Below are 18,091 nucleotides of genomic sequence, written 5' to 3'. Positions count from 1 at the left end.
GCTAAGGGAGCTGGGAAAGCTGCATGATCATGGACTGCATACTATGTCTTGAAAGCTACTGCCTGACCTCCCTGCTCCCTTGGTGCCCCTTAATGCAGCCAGCCACAGGGCAGTTCATCTGTATGAAGACAGTAGCAACCTGCCACCTTTCTACAGGACACTGTTCAGCCATGAAAGCACATACAGCCGGGAACCCTATGGCCAAAAGGAGGCCTTCCACTTCCCTAGGAGACTCTGCCTTCAAAAGAACGGGGGAGAGGGTGAAGACAAAGAAAAGGAAATGGGAGCTAGAGAAGAGAAAGAGAAAACTAGAGAAGAGACAAGAAAAGGATGTAAATTAAACACACAGGAGTCAGATCAGGGGTGTTTTTCTCAAGAGCTCTAACACACTCACTGCATGACTCACTTCACTTTTGTGCCTCAGTTTCCCCATCTGGAAAAAATGGGCGAATTCATCCCTCCCGATTCTGTTGTGAGGCTTGTTTGTAAGGTGCTTTGTGTTCAGTGGATGCAAGCAGCCACCAAAAGTGGAGTGGACATTTCTGAACTGTGGCCTGTCACCAAAGTAAGTTACTCAAAAGGCATGCTCACAGCACAGACACTAGGCAGGGTTAGGACAGGCACTAGGAAAGGGTCAAGCCAGGCACTCTCACACATACCCATAATCCGACTGCACCGTGCTAGAGCTCCTCAGACCAAGTAACCCACTGCCAGTACCTCTGTCCACCCAGCTGCCCAGCTCTCCACCACCCCCCTCCACTCCCACCACTTCATACTTGCCATTTCCTCTCAAACAGAGATACCAAGAGACCTAAGAGCAATCACACACTCACCACCCCCATTCTGCAGTTTTGTTTTACAGGTTAAACACAAAAATCCAATCAGAACATTGGGTTAGGGAAGTTCCCAAAACACCTTCATGAAGAAGCCTGATCTTGCCCACCCAGCCCTTCCTCAGCTTACTACACCTGCACAGTAGTTACCTAAATCAATTCCCACCCACTGAGGTTTCGCAGATGGCTGAATACACACGACAGTTCATAATGAGCTACCAGGCCTGTATGTACTCATTTCCTGGAAGTGTAACAGACATGAGGCAATACCCATAGGCATTGATGCACACCTGAAGTACGTACAGGCAAGCTCCCACAAATACTAACCTGGACCTACAGGTGCAGATCTGCTGCTTACCAAATAAAGTGAGGAATTGGCTGAATGCACAATGGGGATGAGATGGCTCAGGGGACTGATAATGGAATATGTGGCTTTTCATCTCTACGCTGCGCCTGCATCTCCAGCACATGCTGGTGCTGACTGACAGTCATGACTACCTGACAGACGGGGTGGTCTCTGGGAAAAGTTCTCATGCTTGTTGCCAAAGGAAAAGAGTCCATATTGAAGGCCATAAATCAAAGAGGACTAGTTTACACTCGACAGTGCTCTCAAAGGTAAAGGATTGGATCAGCCATATACTAGACTCCCTTCTCACTCTTAGAGGCATGGTTCCTTCAGATCAAGGGAAGGCTGCTTGGAGGGGCAGTGTTCACAGCTTGCACTGCTATTACTCCTGCTACACTGGCTCTGAGGATAAAAGGATGTCAGAGGCTAGGGCTGTCAATCAGGCACTTTTCACCTGCACTGAATTCATTCAAACAAACATGAAGTGAAAGAGTTCTGAGTTCTAAGCTCCATGTCACTTCCCACAGGAGTCCCGATTAGATGCCTTCCTGTTCTCCTTTAGGGAGCAGCACTCATACAGAATAAAAGCCACACACTTCTGTTGTTCAACATTGGTTGTATTTAAGAACTACATTTCAGAAGGTACCATGTGTTTCTCACACACACATACATAGCTTCCCAAGACCAGGGCAGGGGCACTGAAAACACAGGGTGAAAAGGGGGGAGGGGGGGAAAGAGAGAGTCCATCAGTGCATTGTAAACTGAGCTTTCATGCCAGTCAAGTGGAGCAAAAACTGTTCTGACACTTCAAAGTTAGACCTTTGGCAAATAAAGAAGAAAGGATCCCAAAGTTCCAGATATACCATCCTTCATGAGCCCCTTGGGACTCTCAGCCTGGGCTTCAGGAGCTGGTGGTGCCCAAGGAGCTGCTCAGAACACTGGCTGAGGCTGCTGTGCTCCCAACAGTGGCACGCAGGTGAGATTCCAGCTGAGTGTCTTCCCACCAAGGGGAGAGAGACTGCACACACCAACAACTCTTGGGAACGCTTCACTTTCAGGCAGAGGCAGAAGAGGGTCCTTCCTCCCTCCCCCAAGGCTGAACGTTGACACGCATCCAGCTGAGTGACCTTCATTCTGATCTAGACGGTGCTCTGGAGAGGAAGTTTGTCTCCTGCTGCTCTCTTTGACCTTGATTACATACTGCTAAGTCAGGGACACAGAGGTGTTTGGTAACAAGACTCCTGCTCTGTCCCGTAGCACCTCTCTTGGTATCAGAGCCACAAATAGTGATGGTCAACAGTTAGACACCGAAGTTCCATCCAGATGCTGTCCAACAACTCAGTTTTGCTGAGTCTTTCTTCTATTCCTGCATAAGAGAAGTTCACAGTAAACGGTGCAAGAGTCGTCCCAGCACAAGATGGGACATGGCATGCTATGGATATCATTCTGTTTCCCCAACAACATCTCCTCCCTGGGCTACACACTTCACAGAAACCCAAATGTCACAATCAGCCCTAAACAGTCAAGGAGACAAAGCACTAGGAAACATAGTGAAGAGAACACCCTTCACTGGTCAGCGGGGTGAATTTGATGGCATCCAAGCCAGCTTTTCTAATCTTGATGATCAATTACAACCGTGTTCAGTATGCAAGTTTCCCACCCAGGAACAGCAGAGCAGGGCAAGGCAAGGCAAGGCTCCATGTGAGTTTGGAAGGCTCTGCAGGGGAAGGACTAGGAAGGCATGCTCGTTTTTCAGGGCGATTGCCAGGACTCTAAAAGGAAGTTCTGCTGCTCCTGTAGCCTCTCTTCTCATTTTGAAAACTGTTGTGCCAAGTATGAGAACACAAAGGATTCAAACAAAACGAACACAGGTATGAAAGTTTCCCCACCTCCCCACGTGACCATACAAGGAAGGGAGCAACACAACAGCCTCACAACACACAGAGTTAATTAGTAAAGGGCACTTTCTGTGTTTTGTCCAGGAAGCCGGCACCCCCTGGTGGAGAAAAGGGAAGCTGATTTTAACTGGGTATTCATCAGTCTCAGGGCCCCAGGAGATCAATTTTGACATGGTTTCATCGTGGGAGACTTGGCGAGTGCCCTCGTAATCTCTGTCTCCCTCACCACGTTACATCCACTTTAACCATGCTGCAGCTTTAGAGGAAAGCAGGAGACCTTCACTCCTCAAAGAGCTCTGCTGTGAATGGGAGAGAGGTGGTTTCCTGTGACCCATCTGACAGAGGCAGGACTCAAAGGGTGGCGTTGTGTGCACACATACTGTATGGATTCAACTTGATCACCCTGCTAGGTACCAAGCTCCCAATACCCTGAGCACTGCATCTTTTGGGAGGGGGGTGGTGGGGGGGGTTCCAAACCATCTTTCCAGTTTCTCCTCAAACAAGTCATCACATGCTCATTCCTGCTGTCCGACGGTGCCAGGACCCAGCAAGGACAAGACCTCTAACACAACAGGATCATGGAACCTAAGGCTTTCTGCTATCCAGGCTGACTGTCCCAGATTTCAGGGGTACTGTGTCCACTGCCAGCACCATCACAGAAACCCAGCCACTGGGCTTGTGGAAACAAGACCACTCCTGGCTCCCTTCCAAACTGTTCTTTCAACACTTTAAATTAAAACCCAAAGAAGGAAAGCATTCGAGTGCCAGACGCCACATTCCTCGTCTCGGCAGACAGGGGAAACACACTTATTGGAAGCTGAATTCTTGCTCACTAAGTGCAGGTTCTTTCTTGGGAGATTCAGTTGGATGACAGTGAGGGAAGGGGGAAGGAGGTGGGCTAATGGTTTTGCAGTTCCAGTAGTCCCCTTAATTGTTGTGGAGTGGGACAGAGATGGGCCAGCAGCCCAGTAGTCTTAAGTGCTGCGTGCAATACTAGCGCTCAGTATCTTCCATTACTCGTGAATGAAGCAGCTCCACCGTCAGTCACCCAGGTGGCCAGGGACTAGTCATACCGACCCTTAATCATCATGTTCAACAGGGGACCCACCTGTTCAAGGCAAAAACAGATTATTAGCCATGGCAAGCGCACAGTAACAAGGGCGGCACAGCCTGCAGCCTGACTACCTCAAGCTGTTATCTCATCAACTCCCACAAGCTAAGCTGGGCCAGGCCAGTCCAGAGAAGGGGATCTAGGAGGAACACAGATTGGGAAGAAGTGGAGCTGGTTATTCTGCCCGGTTAGCAGTGAACCAATCTCCTGATAAGATTCAGAGGAGATGTCAAATGAGTCGTGATCGCTTATGGTTATTAAAGATCCCGTAGCATCTTCCACCAGAGTTAACCACAGTGTCCTGGCCAGCAGTGACAACTTTCCTACACAAAATCCCACCCACAGTTTCAACTGGATACAGTTTTCTTCACTTCCTGTTCTAATCTTATGCCACACTGAACAGGGGATGCTTTATTTTGGAGTGGAGAAGGAGCATTTCCTCTGTATCACCAGTAAGGTACTCTGGGGTCACTTAAAATCACAAGCATTATAGAAAGGGAAGACAATATTTGTCCCTCAATCCTAAGGTTTGGCCTGCAGTCAAGGCTGCTCCTATCCCTCAGCATTCCCTGTGAATAGCCAGGGAAGGAATCTCTCATCATGCATTAGTAATGAAAGGCATTTTTATTTCGATCATCCAGATAGCATGTAAATTGGATAAAGAACATTTGTTGACATTACACAGAGATTTAAGTGTTCTTGCACTAATAAATGGTCTAGGACCAGTGCTTGGAAGGGTTTACTGGCCATGAAAACATTTGTATTCCACACCCAGTATTTCAACCTCCACCAAAGAGGTAACAGCCCTTCAAAACCAGATTCTGATTCCCAGTTTAATCCACTGCATCATGAGATGCCAGCTGGTAAAAATCATATTGGAACTCAAGTGGGGGGAAAAAAGCAAGGTGGTATTCAAAATGAGTCAGTTTTGAGGTCAAATCTCTCTCAACCCAGCAGAGCTAAAAAATAAAATTGTGTATCCCACTGAAAAACTGATTATGGAGCATTTATTTATCACCCTCCCTGCTCCTGAAATATCATACCTTAATGTTGTCACTAGTGCCTCTGACCAGCATCCTTTTCTGCCAGCATCCACAACCAAACAGCGCAAGCTATGGGCAGTGGAGACTATTTCCCAGTTTTTGCACTACGTCACCGGTTGTACTCATCAGCCCAAGCACTGTAATTTGAGGATCTCAGCCTTTTGTGTCCAAGGACTATTAGGGTAGAGGACGAAGAACTGCCACTAGTGCGGTGTCACCCATCCCCATTAATATCACAGGCAGCCTCAGGTGGTTTGCTGGGATCCAGAGTTCTGCAGTCCACACTTGGACATTTCAGTGGGGGTGGCAGCATCTCCAACTTTTACTTTACCTCTTGTGGGTTTCCCAGGGCCTCTCCCAGCATCTTCTCAATGTTCCTCATTATCGCCACTTTCTGATGCGCCTTTAAGGGATACTCAATTCTCTTTGGGGTGGGAGCACCCTGAAAGTAAAGAGAAAGAACACCTCATTGTGTCCTTCCTGAAATGCCTCAACCTTACCCCAATCTTAGCAAACAATGCCACTCACACCCAAGCACCCTGGCTATTCAACTGCAATACCCCCATGCCTCCAGAGGAAGAAACCTTGCTAGTGACAAGTCCTTATAGACAAGATTAAGAATGGGTTAGAAGAATACATGCCAGGGATGGTCCAATCTAGGCACACTTAATCCTGCCTCAGCACAGGGGGGTGGACTACATAACCCCTTGAGGTCCCCTCCAGCCGTAAATTTCTATGATTCAGGCAGTAAAGTTCTCCATGCTTGCCATCCTGTCTTCACGGTGGGATGCCACAGGGACAGTGGGAATCCTACTGAATAATGGGCTACCACAGGAGTGCAGATGGACATGTGCTTACCTTGTACCAGAAGTTCACAGTGATGGTGGTTCCGCCATTCAGCAGAGACTCAATGTGATGCCACCTACATGGAAACACAAAACGGGAGAGCTACTATCAAAAGAATGAGCTACACAGACATAAAGTGTTGGATGCAAGCCAGAGTGCAGGAGAGGCACCTTGGCATGTCACTCAGTCACCAGCACAATTACTTGAACAACTCCCCTTAGTTAGTTAAATGTGTATTGCTAGAGCACATCTCACTGTAGTATGCGAATGCCTCATGCATGTTAACAGATTTATCCTCAACATTCAGAGGTAGCAGATATTACTATTCCCATTTCACAGATGGGAAACTGAAGCATGGAGTGGTTAACACTTGTCCAAGATCTCACTACAAATCTGTAGCTTGGCCAGAAATAGGAGCTGAGATCTTCTGAATCGCAGTGCAATGCTTTAATCAAAAGACCACCCTTTCTGTCTAAATCTCTGCACCTGCTGGCCACACTCCCTCCCCTCCTTCTCCCAGCTCATTGGATCCTCCTTACCAGTACATAGGGATGTAGAGCACATCACCCGGGCCTACCACTGTCTCATAGCCAACCACGTTCTGGAAATTGGGAAACTTCTCATAGTCAGGATTGTCAAAGTCCACCTAGCAGATCAAGAGACAAGGATGCAGCACTGATCAGCCAGAGGGAGGAAATTCAGGAGTGCACTCTGCTCAGACAGCAGCCTCTACTGCAGGTTCTCCCTGCAGGTCTGTCCTGTGCAGCAGTTACATTCCTATACAGCGTACCAGTCCCAGGTGCGGTCTATAGTTCCACACACACTTCCAACTCCTGCAGCACAGCCCAAGGCAGATCTGCATCAAGTAGCTCTCTTGGAATAGGTGTCTTGTTAAACACTTAAGAGGAGAGGAGGGAAAGGTACGAGAGAAGAAGCAATGTCCCTGTTATTTCCCATCAGTAGGAAATGCTTATGACTAAAAGAAAAACGTCTTTGGACCAAAGCAAACAAAATAAGAATACTGGTACCATTCCAGAAGAGTTATGTTCTGTGGCTGACAAATGCACCACTCAAACACCCAAAGCACAGTGAACAACACTTGGCATTTCTACAGCATCTCAAGGAACTGCCAACATTCAGCTTCATAACACCAGTGTGCTAGACAGAAGATGGGAAAACTGAGGCACTGAGACTGACGTGCCCTACTCAGGGCTAGAGCTCTGTCGGCTCCAAGCACTAAAATATACTGCCTCACAGTGACACTAAAGAAGTCTAATTCATAACTCTGATGCACAATAGAGTCCCATTTTCCAGCACCACATATCAGTACCAAAGGTAACAACTAGTGGACATGCTCTAAAGGCTCAGCACCAGAATAGGCACTGGTACACTGTACTGATACTGGCATATCGTCCATGGATTTAGTGATTTTTATGCACACTCTTTTTTGGTGCATAGTAGGGAATAGATCCAGTTCACTATAGATCTTATTCTCACCTGGCTCTGCCTGTCACATGGATGGTGCACAGGGTAAGGGTAGAGGCATTCAAACTGATCTGGAGGGAACAGGATACACCGCTTGTAGCCCTTAATCTGAGCGAAGAAGTTCTGTTGCTCATCATAGTGAGCTGGTGTCACATTCCCTGGACAAAGAAAGAGACTGATAACTCTCACATATTCTTTAAAGGCTTGGGCAAAGGAACAGGTTATAGGCCTCACTGGGGCAACAACGAACTGCCATACATGTCTATAGAACTAAACAGAGCAAAGGATCCTAAAGCACTTTACAAACCGGGCATTACAGCAGGGCTAGCAACTGCTAGAGTTAAAGTTACAGAACAGTTTCCATTTTAACCCCCATTCTCAGTTACTCCCAACTCTCACTTTTCCCAATTTGGTCTCAGCCTGAAGGTGGAGGGTAACATTTATGGAAAGTTTTAAGAAAACCTGTTCAGCTGTTTGAGTACAAGAGTGGGAAAGAACTTGTTTTAAGAAGACCCAATAACTTAAGAACCTTGATGTCTGGAGAAAGGAAGATGAAAATATGGCACAGAAATGGCCCTCTCTAAAAAGGGCCCTACGTAGTACATTTGCATGCTTTGCTCACAAATTTCTTTCCACTCCCATGAGATGCCAAATGACAGTTCCTTCAGGGTAGGTCTTTATAACATGACTGTCCCTCCCCTTTCTCTGATACTTTGACCAGCAGTGAGATAGTCAGCAAGACTGATTCTTTTGGTTAGACTTGAGTCAATTAGCCCTTAAACCAAACCCTGGACACCACTCTGAGCTATTGCTTCTGTAAATTCAGACCTCACTGCGTTGGTTTACATTTTCTTTGCATTTTGAAGGTATCTTAGTGACCACAATGGCTAGACACTTAAAAGAAATTAACTGGAACTGTAGATTCTGAACCACAAGATTGCAACCTCCAGAAACATGTCCCATTTCACCACAGCAAACTGACCCAGTCTGAACCCTCGGTGACTGACTGCCCTGATGAGAATTGGAATTCATCTGACCAAGATACGACCCTTTGAAAAGTGCCAATGCAGTGTTTTTGAAAGGTTACAGAAACACACACAAAAGGCTGCTCTGCACATGGATGAATAGCTTACACTTCAATGCATAGGGATTAGTGTAGCCAGAACTTGAACAAGCCAGCAATTTCTGAGGATTTTAAGATTGTACCCCAGGAGATACAAGTATGATGGACAACTGGATTACGTTGCATCCAGCATGCCTCAGAACTTTTAAAGTTCATCCTCAAAATGTCAAGGTAAAGAAATATCAACCTCCTACTAAAATGCTCTGTATAAAGGAAATGAAGTAGTGTATACATTTTCCAGTACCTGAGTCTACATATCAGTCTAAATTAATTAGAGGTTCCACTTTATGCTATATTTTAGGAGTTATCTATTTCCAAGTTCCCCAGTGCCCGATATAATTTTGCAATATCAGATTTAAGTCTCATTCAAGAGACAGCTCCTCCCTGCAATACACTGCCCATTAACACTATCCTGGGGCACTGCTTCAGTACTGATTCAGGAAAGAACGTCTCTTAGTAAGCTACCAGCATCTCCTCCTGCAATATCTGGGCTTTCCTTGGTGGTCTCCCATGCAAATATTGAACAGATCTAATCCTGCTTAGCTTGCAAGATCTTAAACTCTGATCTTCTCAGTTCTACTGCTGGTCCCTGCTTGCAGTTAATTCGAATACATAAAAATAAGTTAGAGGATACTGTACTGAGCATCAAATCCAAAAAGCCTGAAGTGCTCAAGTAAGACACAGGGATCAGTTCATCTCCCACTGATATATGCCAGGGGTGGCTATGTCAACTATTAGTTCAAAACACACTGCACAACTCTTGTCTGTATCAGAGTTGACACTTCAGGGAGTAATTAGATACGTAGAAATTTATCTTCCAGCAACCACAAGCAGAAGGGTACTCTCCTGACCCTCTCTCCATGCAACATAAATTAAAAATTGTGTGCACAAGGAGTCCCCCCTTAAAGCTATCTGTGCTGCTTCAGAGACACTCTGCAAACAAGTGGTAAGTTCAGCTGAAAGCGACCCCCAGAGTTGAAATACACCAGAATTAGCCAAGTCTCCCTCATGCCCTTCAGAATCAACACTGGTTGCTTACCTTCCATGCCAATAAGCAGCAAGTTGGAAGTCAGTTGCCCCCAGCCACGCTTCCCTTGCTGCTTGTTAATCCAGTTCCAGTTAAAGCCCAAGAAATCCACCACAATCTTCCTTCCAACCGTGTCATTCAGAGTCTGCTGCAGATACAACCTGTATTTCCCAAGGGAAAAATGAGTGTTAAGCATACATATGTATACACAGGCATCTTCTCATCCACCCTTAGAGAGATGTCTTTCCCGGTCTTCACACACACACTCCACACTAACAGAGACAGGTAGATTTCATGTATGTGAAACATGTTAAGAGGAGACCAATATCACAAGTTAACCTCAGGAACTGCCTGGAGAATTACATGTCCCACTCAGCTCTCTGCAAAAGAGGGAGATCTAGTTTTTAGAAATTCTACTCTGTCACCAACAACAGTGGCAAGGAAAACTATAAGAAATGTAGGTGTCTGTGGAAAGGAAAAGTTCCAAAAATCCGAGGGATCAAACTTCGCCTGCAGAATTTCCCACCATAGGAGGAAATTAAATCTAATTTAGATCAAACAGTAATCGGTTGAGTAAAGATTTTGGGATGAGTGGGGCTTTGGAGCAATCCAAAACGAATTCTGAAATCTCAGAGGAATGGCTAGAAGAAACACTAACCAGCAAGTGCAGCAGGAGGGAAGCTTAAATCCCAATCCATTATCAAGCAAGCGACTGTACAGTCAAGCAAAGTTAATCAATATCCCCCAAATTAACTCTTCCACTTACTTTCAGTCACTAACCACCAGAGGGGCCTCTCTGATTAAGAGTTCCTGTGGGCAGAATGTCTGTGAGGGAATATAGCACATCAACCTCAGATCTCAGCTGGTCATACACCAAGGTGCCTTTAGTTGTAGGAGACCAAACTATCAGTGCCTCAGTCACTGCAATCTCAGCGGTACATGCATTAGACGCCCTATGCCCATATTCACCAGCAAAGCTGTGTATGGTCTGTGATAGGTTCTGCCATATCATCTAAAAGGGCAAAACCTGAGGGGGAACTGAATGGCTCTGAAAACTGGTAATGGTATACAGAGCCACTGGGTGGTATATAGCTGGTTCAAACTCGGCCAAGGTTAATAGCATCCAGAAGTTGGTACCATCCAGTAACTGCTTGGTGGCCTGTTGAAAGCAGTTGCTGGGATAAGTCTAGTTGCTAGTGGATAAGCATCCACATAAATATTGCCAGCACAACTGCCACTAATTTGCACCATTGCTAGCAGTCTCAGAAGAGAGGCCATGCAATATACAATAAGAGACTCGACACCATTCTCATCTGCCGAGTCAGAGCTAGCATACACTGGTGGGGCAGCATAGGAAAAGTTGGATTGCCAGTGGGTGACTTTTCTAGGGATCATGGCCTTTAGCCTTCAGCGCTGCCAAGCAAAGCATCTTTCACGAGCACTGTATTCCTGCCAAAGAACGTGAAAGTCCAATCAGGAAAACACTGAAAAATTCTGTGATAAATGTAGACAGACATCTTTGAAATACTTAACAAGTGGATGACCAAACCCAGGACACCTGAGAACACCACCCTCCTCCAACACTGAATCTGAGGAGGAGAAATCATAGTGAAGATGAAAAAAAGCGGGTCCAAATGCTCTCTCAAATCATTTACAGTGCCTAAATCTCAATCGATCACCAGTTAAACCTGTGCAACTGGAGAGCTTTCCAAGTATCACCTACCTCTCACCACTCCCTTGCTGCTGTATTTCCTGGAGTCTCTCCACAAACTCACTAAACTTCATCTCTTCCCTGTTCGACTTCGGCTTGAAGTTCTTGAAATTGGTCATTTTCTTCTCATCATAGTACAAAAACTTGTATGTGCTGGCGTTATACACTGAGAAGTCCCCATTGCCAATGTTCTCCTGGAGGTAGTCCAGGTCCCACTTCAGGGCAGGATACACCAAGTTTGTATCTGTCAGGACCACTGGCTCCTAGATAGCAAAAGAAAGCACATTGGTTCAAGGATTTCTGGAGAAAGTGGGAGATACGTAACTCATCATAACCATACAGTTTCCCTTCTGAAGCAGCAGGAAGCGGGAGGAGGAAAATCAAGCAACAGGGTCTGGGAAGGAGGAGGAAGAAAGTCCCAAAAATACAAGAAAAATTAGGAACTAGTCACCACTTTCTCGTGACACGCTCACAAAGGAGTGCCAGATGCCACTAATCAACTCTATAAACCAGTCATAGAAGCATGTCAGGGAAGGATACAGAAATTACTTTATTTGGTTATACCACATGGTCTTTCTAGTCCAATATCCTGACTTGGACAGCAGCTAGTGCGAAGGATAATACACCCCCATAATACATAGAGTATAGGATAGGATATGAATACTCCACACCGCCTTATAGTGGTCTCGGGTTTGATTCCTGGACGGGTGAATCTAGGAATGATGCTGAAGAAGAGTGTTCTGTTCCAGGAAAGTAGGTAGAAATATTTGTATTGATCCTTAGAAGCCCCTTTGGTAAGTTAAGGAGCAGTGCTGAAATCTGAAAGGAACCAGTCTGTCTCATCCTCCTCCAACAGAAAGGTCAAGCTGAGGTACAGGCAAAGGGATAGCAGAGATTATCCCATTTCCTAGATGGGCACAGATGTAGTCAGAATCCTCCCTAGAAGGAAATTCCATCCATCTCCCCTATACCATAAACAGTTACTTGAAAACACCCCAGCCTTTTCCATACTTCTTTCCACACATACTCCCCAAACTTCCTAAGAACCACCCCTATGTTTCTAAAGGCTAATCTACACTAGAAGCACTATATCGGCACAGCTGCACTGCTGTGGCGTGTCTGGTGAAGACGCTCTTCCGTCAGCATAATGCCAACTCCGCAAGAGGCCAATAGCTGTGTCGGCAGGAGAACATCTTCATCAACATAGCGCTGTCCACACCGGCGCTTAGATCGGTATAATGTATGTCGCTCCGGGGAGGTGGCTTTTTCACACCCTGAGCAACGTAAGTTATATTAACATAAGCGGAAGTGTAGATGAGTCCTGAAACTTGCATGCCCACTTCCCTTCTTATGGATTTGCTTCCATGAAACCACAAGTACCTCACTCATTTCACAGACATTAAAGATGGGGAAGCCTTACTAAATCGCATCTACTTTGAACCATGGCAACGAGTATAGGATTGGTCCCTATGGTACTGTCTTCAAATTGGTGACAACACCCAAATTTGGCATCAAAGTCCAAGTCTGTAAAAACATTACTTTCCAAAATAAAGTTTTCATGATTTACATTCCAGAACAAAGATCTAACTTTCCCTGAAGCTTTCGCAACTGAAACAGTTCAGCAACTGACAGAAAGGCTAACTCTGAACAAAAGGGGAAAACAAACATTAATTTTTCAATGCCCAAATTGAGAAAAAAGGGAAACAGCCAATGTGAGAAATGATAATTTAATTACTTTCAATATTAATGTTGTTCCTCACAACACAAGAAATTAAAGCACTGTTTACAGTGTATGATCTTGTACATGGCAATGACTCAAGTGGCTTCTCTTGGGAGGTGATTCCACAGCCCAATTCTCTCTCCTTCAGAAAGCTTTCCCCATACCTAACCTACATTTCCTCTCTCATCTTCTCTCCTTTACTCTTAGTTCTATCACATATACTGCCTTCAGAAATCCCGCTCTTGCTAGGTGCTCTCAGCCTTTGGAGACTTCCTCCATGAGCCCTTTACCCACAGTACATAGATCCCTGGGCTGCTAACACCATCCAGAGTGAGTCAGCAGGTGCTCACACCTGCTCACCAGGAACCCCAAGTGCACATGATCTCCCCCACACAAACACACTCCTTGACAGACACACATCAGCCCCCGCTATCAGCCCCAGCCTCCCACCCATGACACCCCCGGGCCTTGTCCCCACACACCCCCAGCACTACCAAGTGCCCTGCCCCCCCACACCTAGTGACCCCCCGACCCCATCACACTCTGTACCTCAAAGCAGCACCCTTAACCCCCATATTCAGCACTGTCATATAATTATGATATGTTCTGTTCAAAGTATGCCTTGTGAGGTATCATTTTGAAAGGCTTGATCTGTTGAACATTAATATTCTGTTGGATTGTACGTACTATCATTGTATGTGAGGTTATGAAGTTTTGCTATGTGTGTGTTACTGAAATATGTTGTGAGGTTGGGAAGACCCACAACCAGCTTTTTAGATACAACAATGTTGTATCCAGAAGTATTGATGGCCCATTGAAGAGAATCCACTTTCCCAACAACCATCTCAGAGAAACCACACATACAATGGTGACTGCTCGACCCACATCATAGCAAAAGATCTTTCCAGCAAACTTGAAGACAGTATAAAAGAGTGGAAGTGACATCGTCATTTAGCCTAACTCCCCCCACAACTCAACACCTGGAAGAAACATCTAGAGGACAAAGACTTTGAACTGGGGAGGGTGGTCCTGGGCTGGAGGCATAAGCGCCAACTCCGGAGGTGCTCCAGCCCCAGAGCACCCACAGGAAAAAAATAGGGGGAGCTCAGCACCCACTGGCAGCCCCATGGAGCAGCACCTCCTGCCCACCACAATCAGCTGTTCAGCAGCGTGCAGGAGGGGAAGGAGAAGCAGGAGCGGGGTGTGCTTGGGGTAGGGGGTGGAATGGGGTGAGAAGAGGCAGGATAGGGATAGGGAAAGGGCAGGAAGAGGCAGGGTGTGGGTGGGAGCTTGGGAGAAAGGGTGGAGTGGGGGCAGGGCCTGGGGCATAGCGGGAGTTGAGCACACCCGCCCCGCCCTGGGCAAATCACAAAGTCAGCACCTCTGGCTGGCGGAGAGTCCCAGGCTGCGTACTGAGGAACTATACTGTCTGTCAGGGCGAGACACTGCTTGATTCAAATCCTGTTTAGCTTATATAACTTAGACTGCAAATTTATTTTATTTCACTTCTTAGGTAACCAACTTTGATCTCTATGCTAGCTATTTATAATAACTTAAAATTATCTTTCTGTAGTTAATAAATCTGTCATCTTTTACCTAAAACAGTGTGTTTTGGTTGAAGTACTTGGTAAGTCTCTGCTCAGTTTACAAAGGCTAGTGTGTGTCTCCTCCAGTCGAGGGAGGGGCCAAGTGAGTAATGAACCTTACACCGGGCAGGCTTCTGACCGGGGCAGGACCTCACAGCTCTGAGGTCCGAGGCTGGGGGGAACTGGCTGGAGCCTCAGTGTTGTTGGTTCATGAGCGTCTGGGAGGAGCATTCATGTAACTCAGCTGGGTGTGTCCCTGCCTGTCCACGTTTACGTAAGCCCAGCACCCGCCAGAGCTGCCTCGCTCGACACAGCCTCACCCTGGGAGGGATGCCCCCGGCTGGTGGGACAGAGGCTCAGCAGCCCCGCGGCCCCTCTCGCCCCGCAGAGCCCTCCCCACACCCAGCGCTCCCCACCTCACGCCCCTTGTCACGCAGGCGTCAGCCCCCACGGCCCGGGCACCTCGTTCTCGATCAGCTCCTCGGCGCGGGGGTCGCTGTGGCTGAGCCGGGGGATGGGCTGCGTCCGGAAGGTATAATGGCGGAACTGCGACTCGCTCCAGCCGGGCCCCGCCGTCTCCTCGGCCTCCTCCCGGGCCCCGGAGCCCCCCGCCTCCGCGGACGAGGAGGAGGAGGCCGCCGCCATCGCCGCCTATACCGGGAATGGAACCCGGAACCGGAAATACCCGACTTCACCTCCATAGTGACGCCGGAAACAGAAGGAAAGCCATACCGAGGAGAAGCCCGGGGGGCTCCGAAGTGGGAGCGGCGCCCCCAGCAGCACGGGTGGGAGAATTGCCCTGGGGAGAGGCTACAGCGCCCCCAGCGGTACAAAATGACATAGTAGCAGGGAGAGGACTGGGAACCTCAGGATTGTATTCAATAATGTAAGGCCCCAGTTGAGGAAGGCCCAGATCCCCAAGGATATTTTAAAATTTTATTAAAGCTAATGTTAAAAAATATATATAATACACAGGTTGGGAAAAGAGTGTCTGTACATCTGGTTATGGTGCTTAGATTATCCACAAATACAAAGTTAATTTTTAAAAGTCATATGATACCTAGAATCAGAGGGGTAGCCATGTTAGTCTGGATCTGAGAAAGCGGCAAAGAGTCCTGTGGCTCCTTATAGACTAACAGACGTATTGGAGCATAAGCTTTCGTGGGTGAATACCCACTTCTTCAGATGCAAGAAGTGGATATTCACCCACGAAAACTTATGCTCCAATACGTCTGTTAGTCTATAAGGTGCCACAGGACTCTTTGCCACTTTCATGATACCTAGAGTATATAATCAGCAATAACCCAAATTTAGGTGAATAGATTAACAATACAGTTTAGATATCAGCATCTGAATACTCCGGTACATCACTCATGAAAAGATGTACGGAAATTTGGTTGTGGAAAGCAAAATATATCAATGCGTGGAGATTGTCTGCTCAGTAGTTGAGAATTAGGTTGGTTCAGAGGCAGATTTACCATGAAACAAACAGCGCAGTGGCACTGGGCCCCCAATGACAGTGGGGCCCCCAAAATGCAGACAAATCTCATCTGACAACCTGCCCCCGCGTCCCAGCCGGCGGCGCAGCAGGAGACCCGCTGTCCCCGTCCTCACAAGCAGTGTGCAGAGACATGCCAGCAGCAGGGCTAAGGCGGCTCCCAGCTCGCTTTGCCTCCCTCCCTCTGCGCCGCTCCTGGAAGTGGCCGGCATGTCCCTGCAGCCCCCAGGGGTCTCTGTGTGTGTGTCTCTCCGTGTGTTGCCACCGCCCTGACTCCGCAGCTCCCACTGGCTGGGAACTGCAGTCAATAGGAGCTGCTGGGGCGGTGCTTGCAGGCAGTGGCGTGCAGAGATCCCCTGCCCTCCCCCACCTAGGAGCCACTACCAGAGGGGTGTGCCGGTCGCTTTGGGAGCCATGCCCCCCAAGGTAAGTGCCGCCCCCTGACCCCTCCCACACCCCAACCTCCTGCCCTAGCCCATAGCCCACACCCTGCACCCAAACTTCCAGAGTCCTTAGCCCCTCCCAACCCCGTCCCAGCCCAGAGCTTGCACCCAGCACCCAAACACCCTCCCAGAGTCCACACCCCCTCCTTCACCCCAAGCCCCTGCCCCAATCAAGGTACCTCACTTTATTTTCATTTACTTCCTATTACTTATCATATAGGAGGAGGATGAAGAAAAAAATAATGAAAAATGGGGTGGAGGGGAGATAAGAGAATGTTCTTTTTTTTGGCTGGGTCCTGGGAGGAGGACCGGGGGGGGGGGCAAAAATGAAGCTGGACACAGGGCCCCACTAACTCTAAATCTGCCACTGGGTTGGTTGTCCATTTAGAAAATACAATCCATGAGGAAAGTATTTGTTACTTTCCAGACTGTGCTTCTCATCAGCACTCCAGCTCATCCCTCCTAGTATTGCCGATGTCCAGTGATGTGTTCTATGTAGGTGTCCCTCGACCACCTGATGCTGTCCGACACCATAAGTTGCCGCATCAGCCGAGCGTAGCATTGACCGATTCCACATTCTCTCAGTAGTCACTTGTTCCTGGGGTCCCATGTGCCTACGGCTCCAACGATCAGTGAGTGTGTCTGGACTGGTAACCCTTAGCTCTCAAGGTTTCGGCCAGAGGGGCATATTTCTCTACCTTTCAAGCTTGGGCATCATGGAAGGCCGGGGTCCTGTTCTCGAAGGACACTGTGACGTCCACCATGATGATCTTCTTCCAGTCCTCGTTGGTGATGACGATGTCCATGTTAGGATATAGATATTCAGGCCTGTCTGCAAAAGCCTGTACTTTAAGAATTTAGGGGTATTCTTATCACTTGGCTAGTTCTAGAGGTATAAAAGAAAGAATCAAAATCACTGTCTGCTGGTGTAAGGGCCCTCTCTTACTGTGACTGTTTGAGGCCCTGTTCTTAGGCTAAGGCCTTTGGCTAAGCAGCAGAGGCAGCCATAAGCCAGGAAGCGAACAGTCACATCCTCACATTCCAAACTAGTCACATTGAAAGAAGGTGCTATTGGGCTGTTAGGAATACAATCCTGTCCTGAATACAATCCTGTCCTGATAATTCCTATCACCTCCAGAGAAAGGGAAGTGCCTAGAAAATGTAAAAGGAAACTTAGTTTGATAGCATCCTGTCTGGCAAGAACTCACTTATCAATAGCTGGGATGTGAAATCCTCACTTCTGTATTGTTTTGTCATTAGAGTTCCAACTTTGCTATTGTTTGTCTGTATAATCTCTGTCTGGTTCTGTGATTGTTTCTGTCTGCTGTATAATTAATTTTGCTGGGTGTAATCTAATTAAGGTGGTGGGATATAATTGGTTAGCTAATCATGTTACAATATGTTAGGATTGGTTAGTTAAA

General features: G+C 47.3%; 1 protein-coding gene across 1 annotated transcript; it reads right to left on the bottom strand.

The window, feature by feature from the left end:
* Positions 1-1,805: 1,805 nt before the first annotated feature.
* Positions 1,806-15,418, bottom strand: HIF1AN (hypoxia inducible factor 1 subunit alpha inhibitor). Its single transcript, XM_074959891.1, has 8 exons — positions 15,192-15,418; positions 11,436-11,686; positions 9,725-9,873; positions 7,575-7,720; positions 6,617-6,723; positions 6,090-6,153; positions 5,563-5,673; positions 1,806-4,185 (listed from the first exon to the last, which is right to left on the bottom strand). Exons 1-8 carry the CDS (start codon positions 15,372-15,374, stop codon positions 4,141-4,143), a joined length of 1,056 nt encoding a protein of 351 aa, XP_074815992.1. The 5' UTR covers positions 15,375-15,418; the 3' UTR covers positions 1,806-4,140.
* Positions 15,419-18,091: the final 2,673 nt, after the last annotated feature.

The sequence above is a fragment of the Natator depressus genome, chromosome 7 (genome assembly GCF_965152275.1).
Source record: "Natator depressus isolate rNatDep1 chromosome 7, rNatDep2.hap1, whole genome shotgun sequence".
Taxonomy (NCBI): Eukaryota; Metazoa; Chordata; order Testudines; family Cheloniidae; genus Natator; species Natator depressus.
Note: the sequence above shows the minus strand (reverse complement) of the source record. Positions and strands in the feature narration are given on the sequence as shown.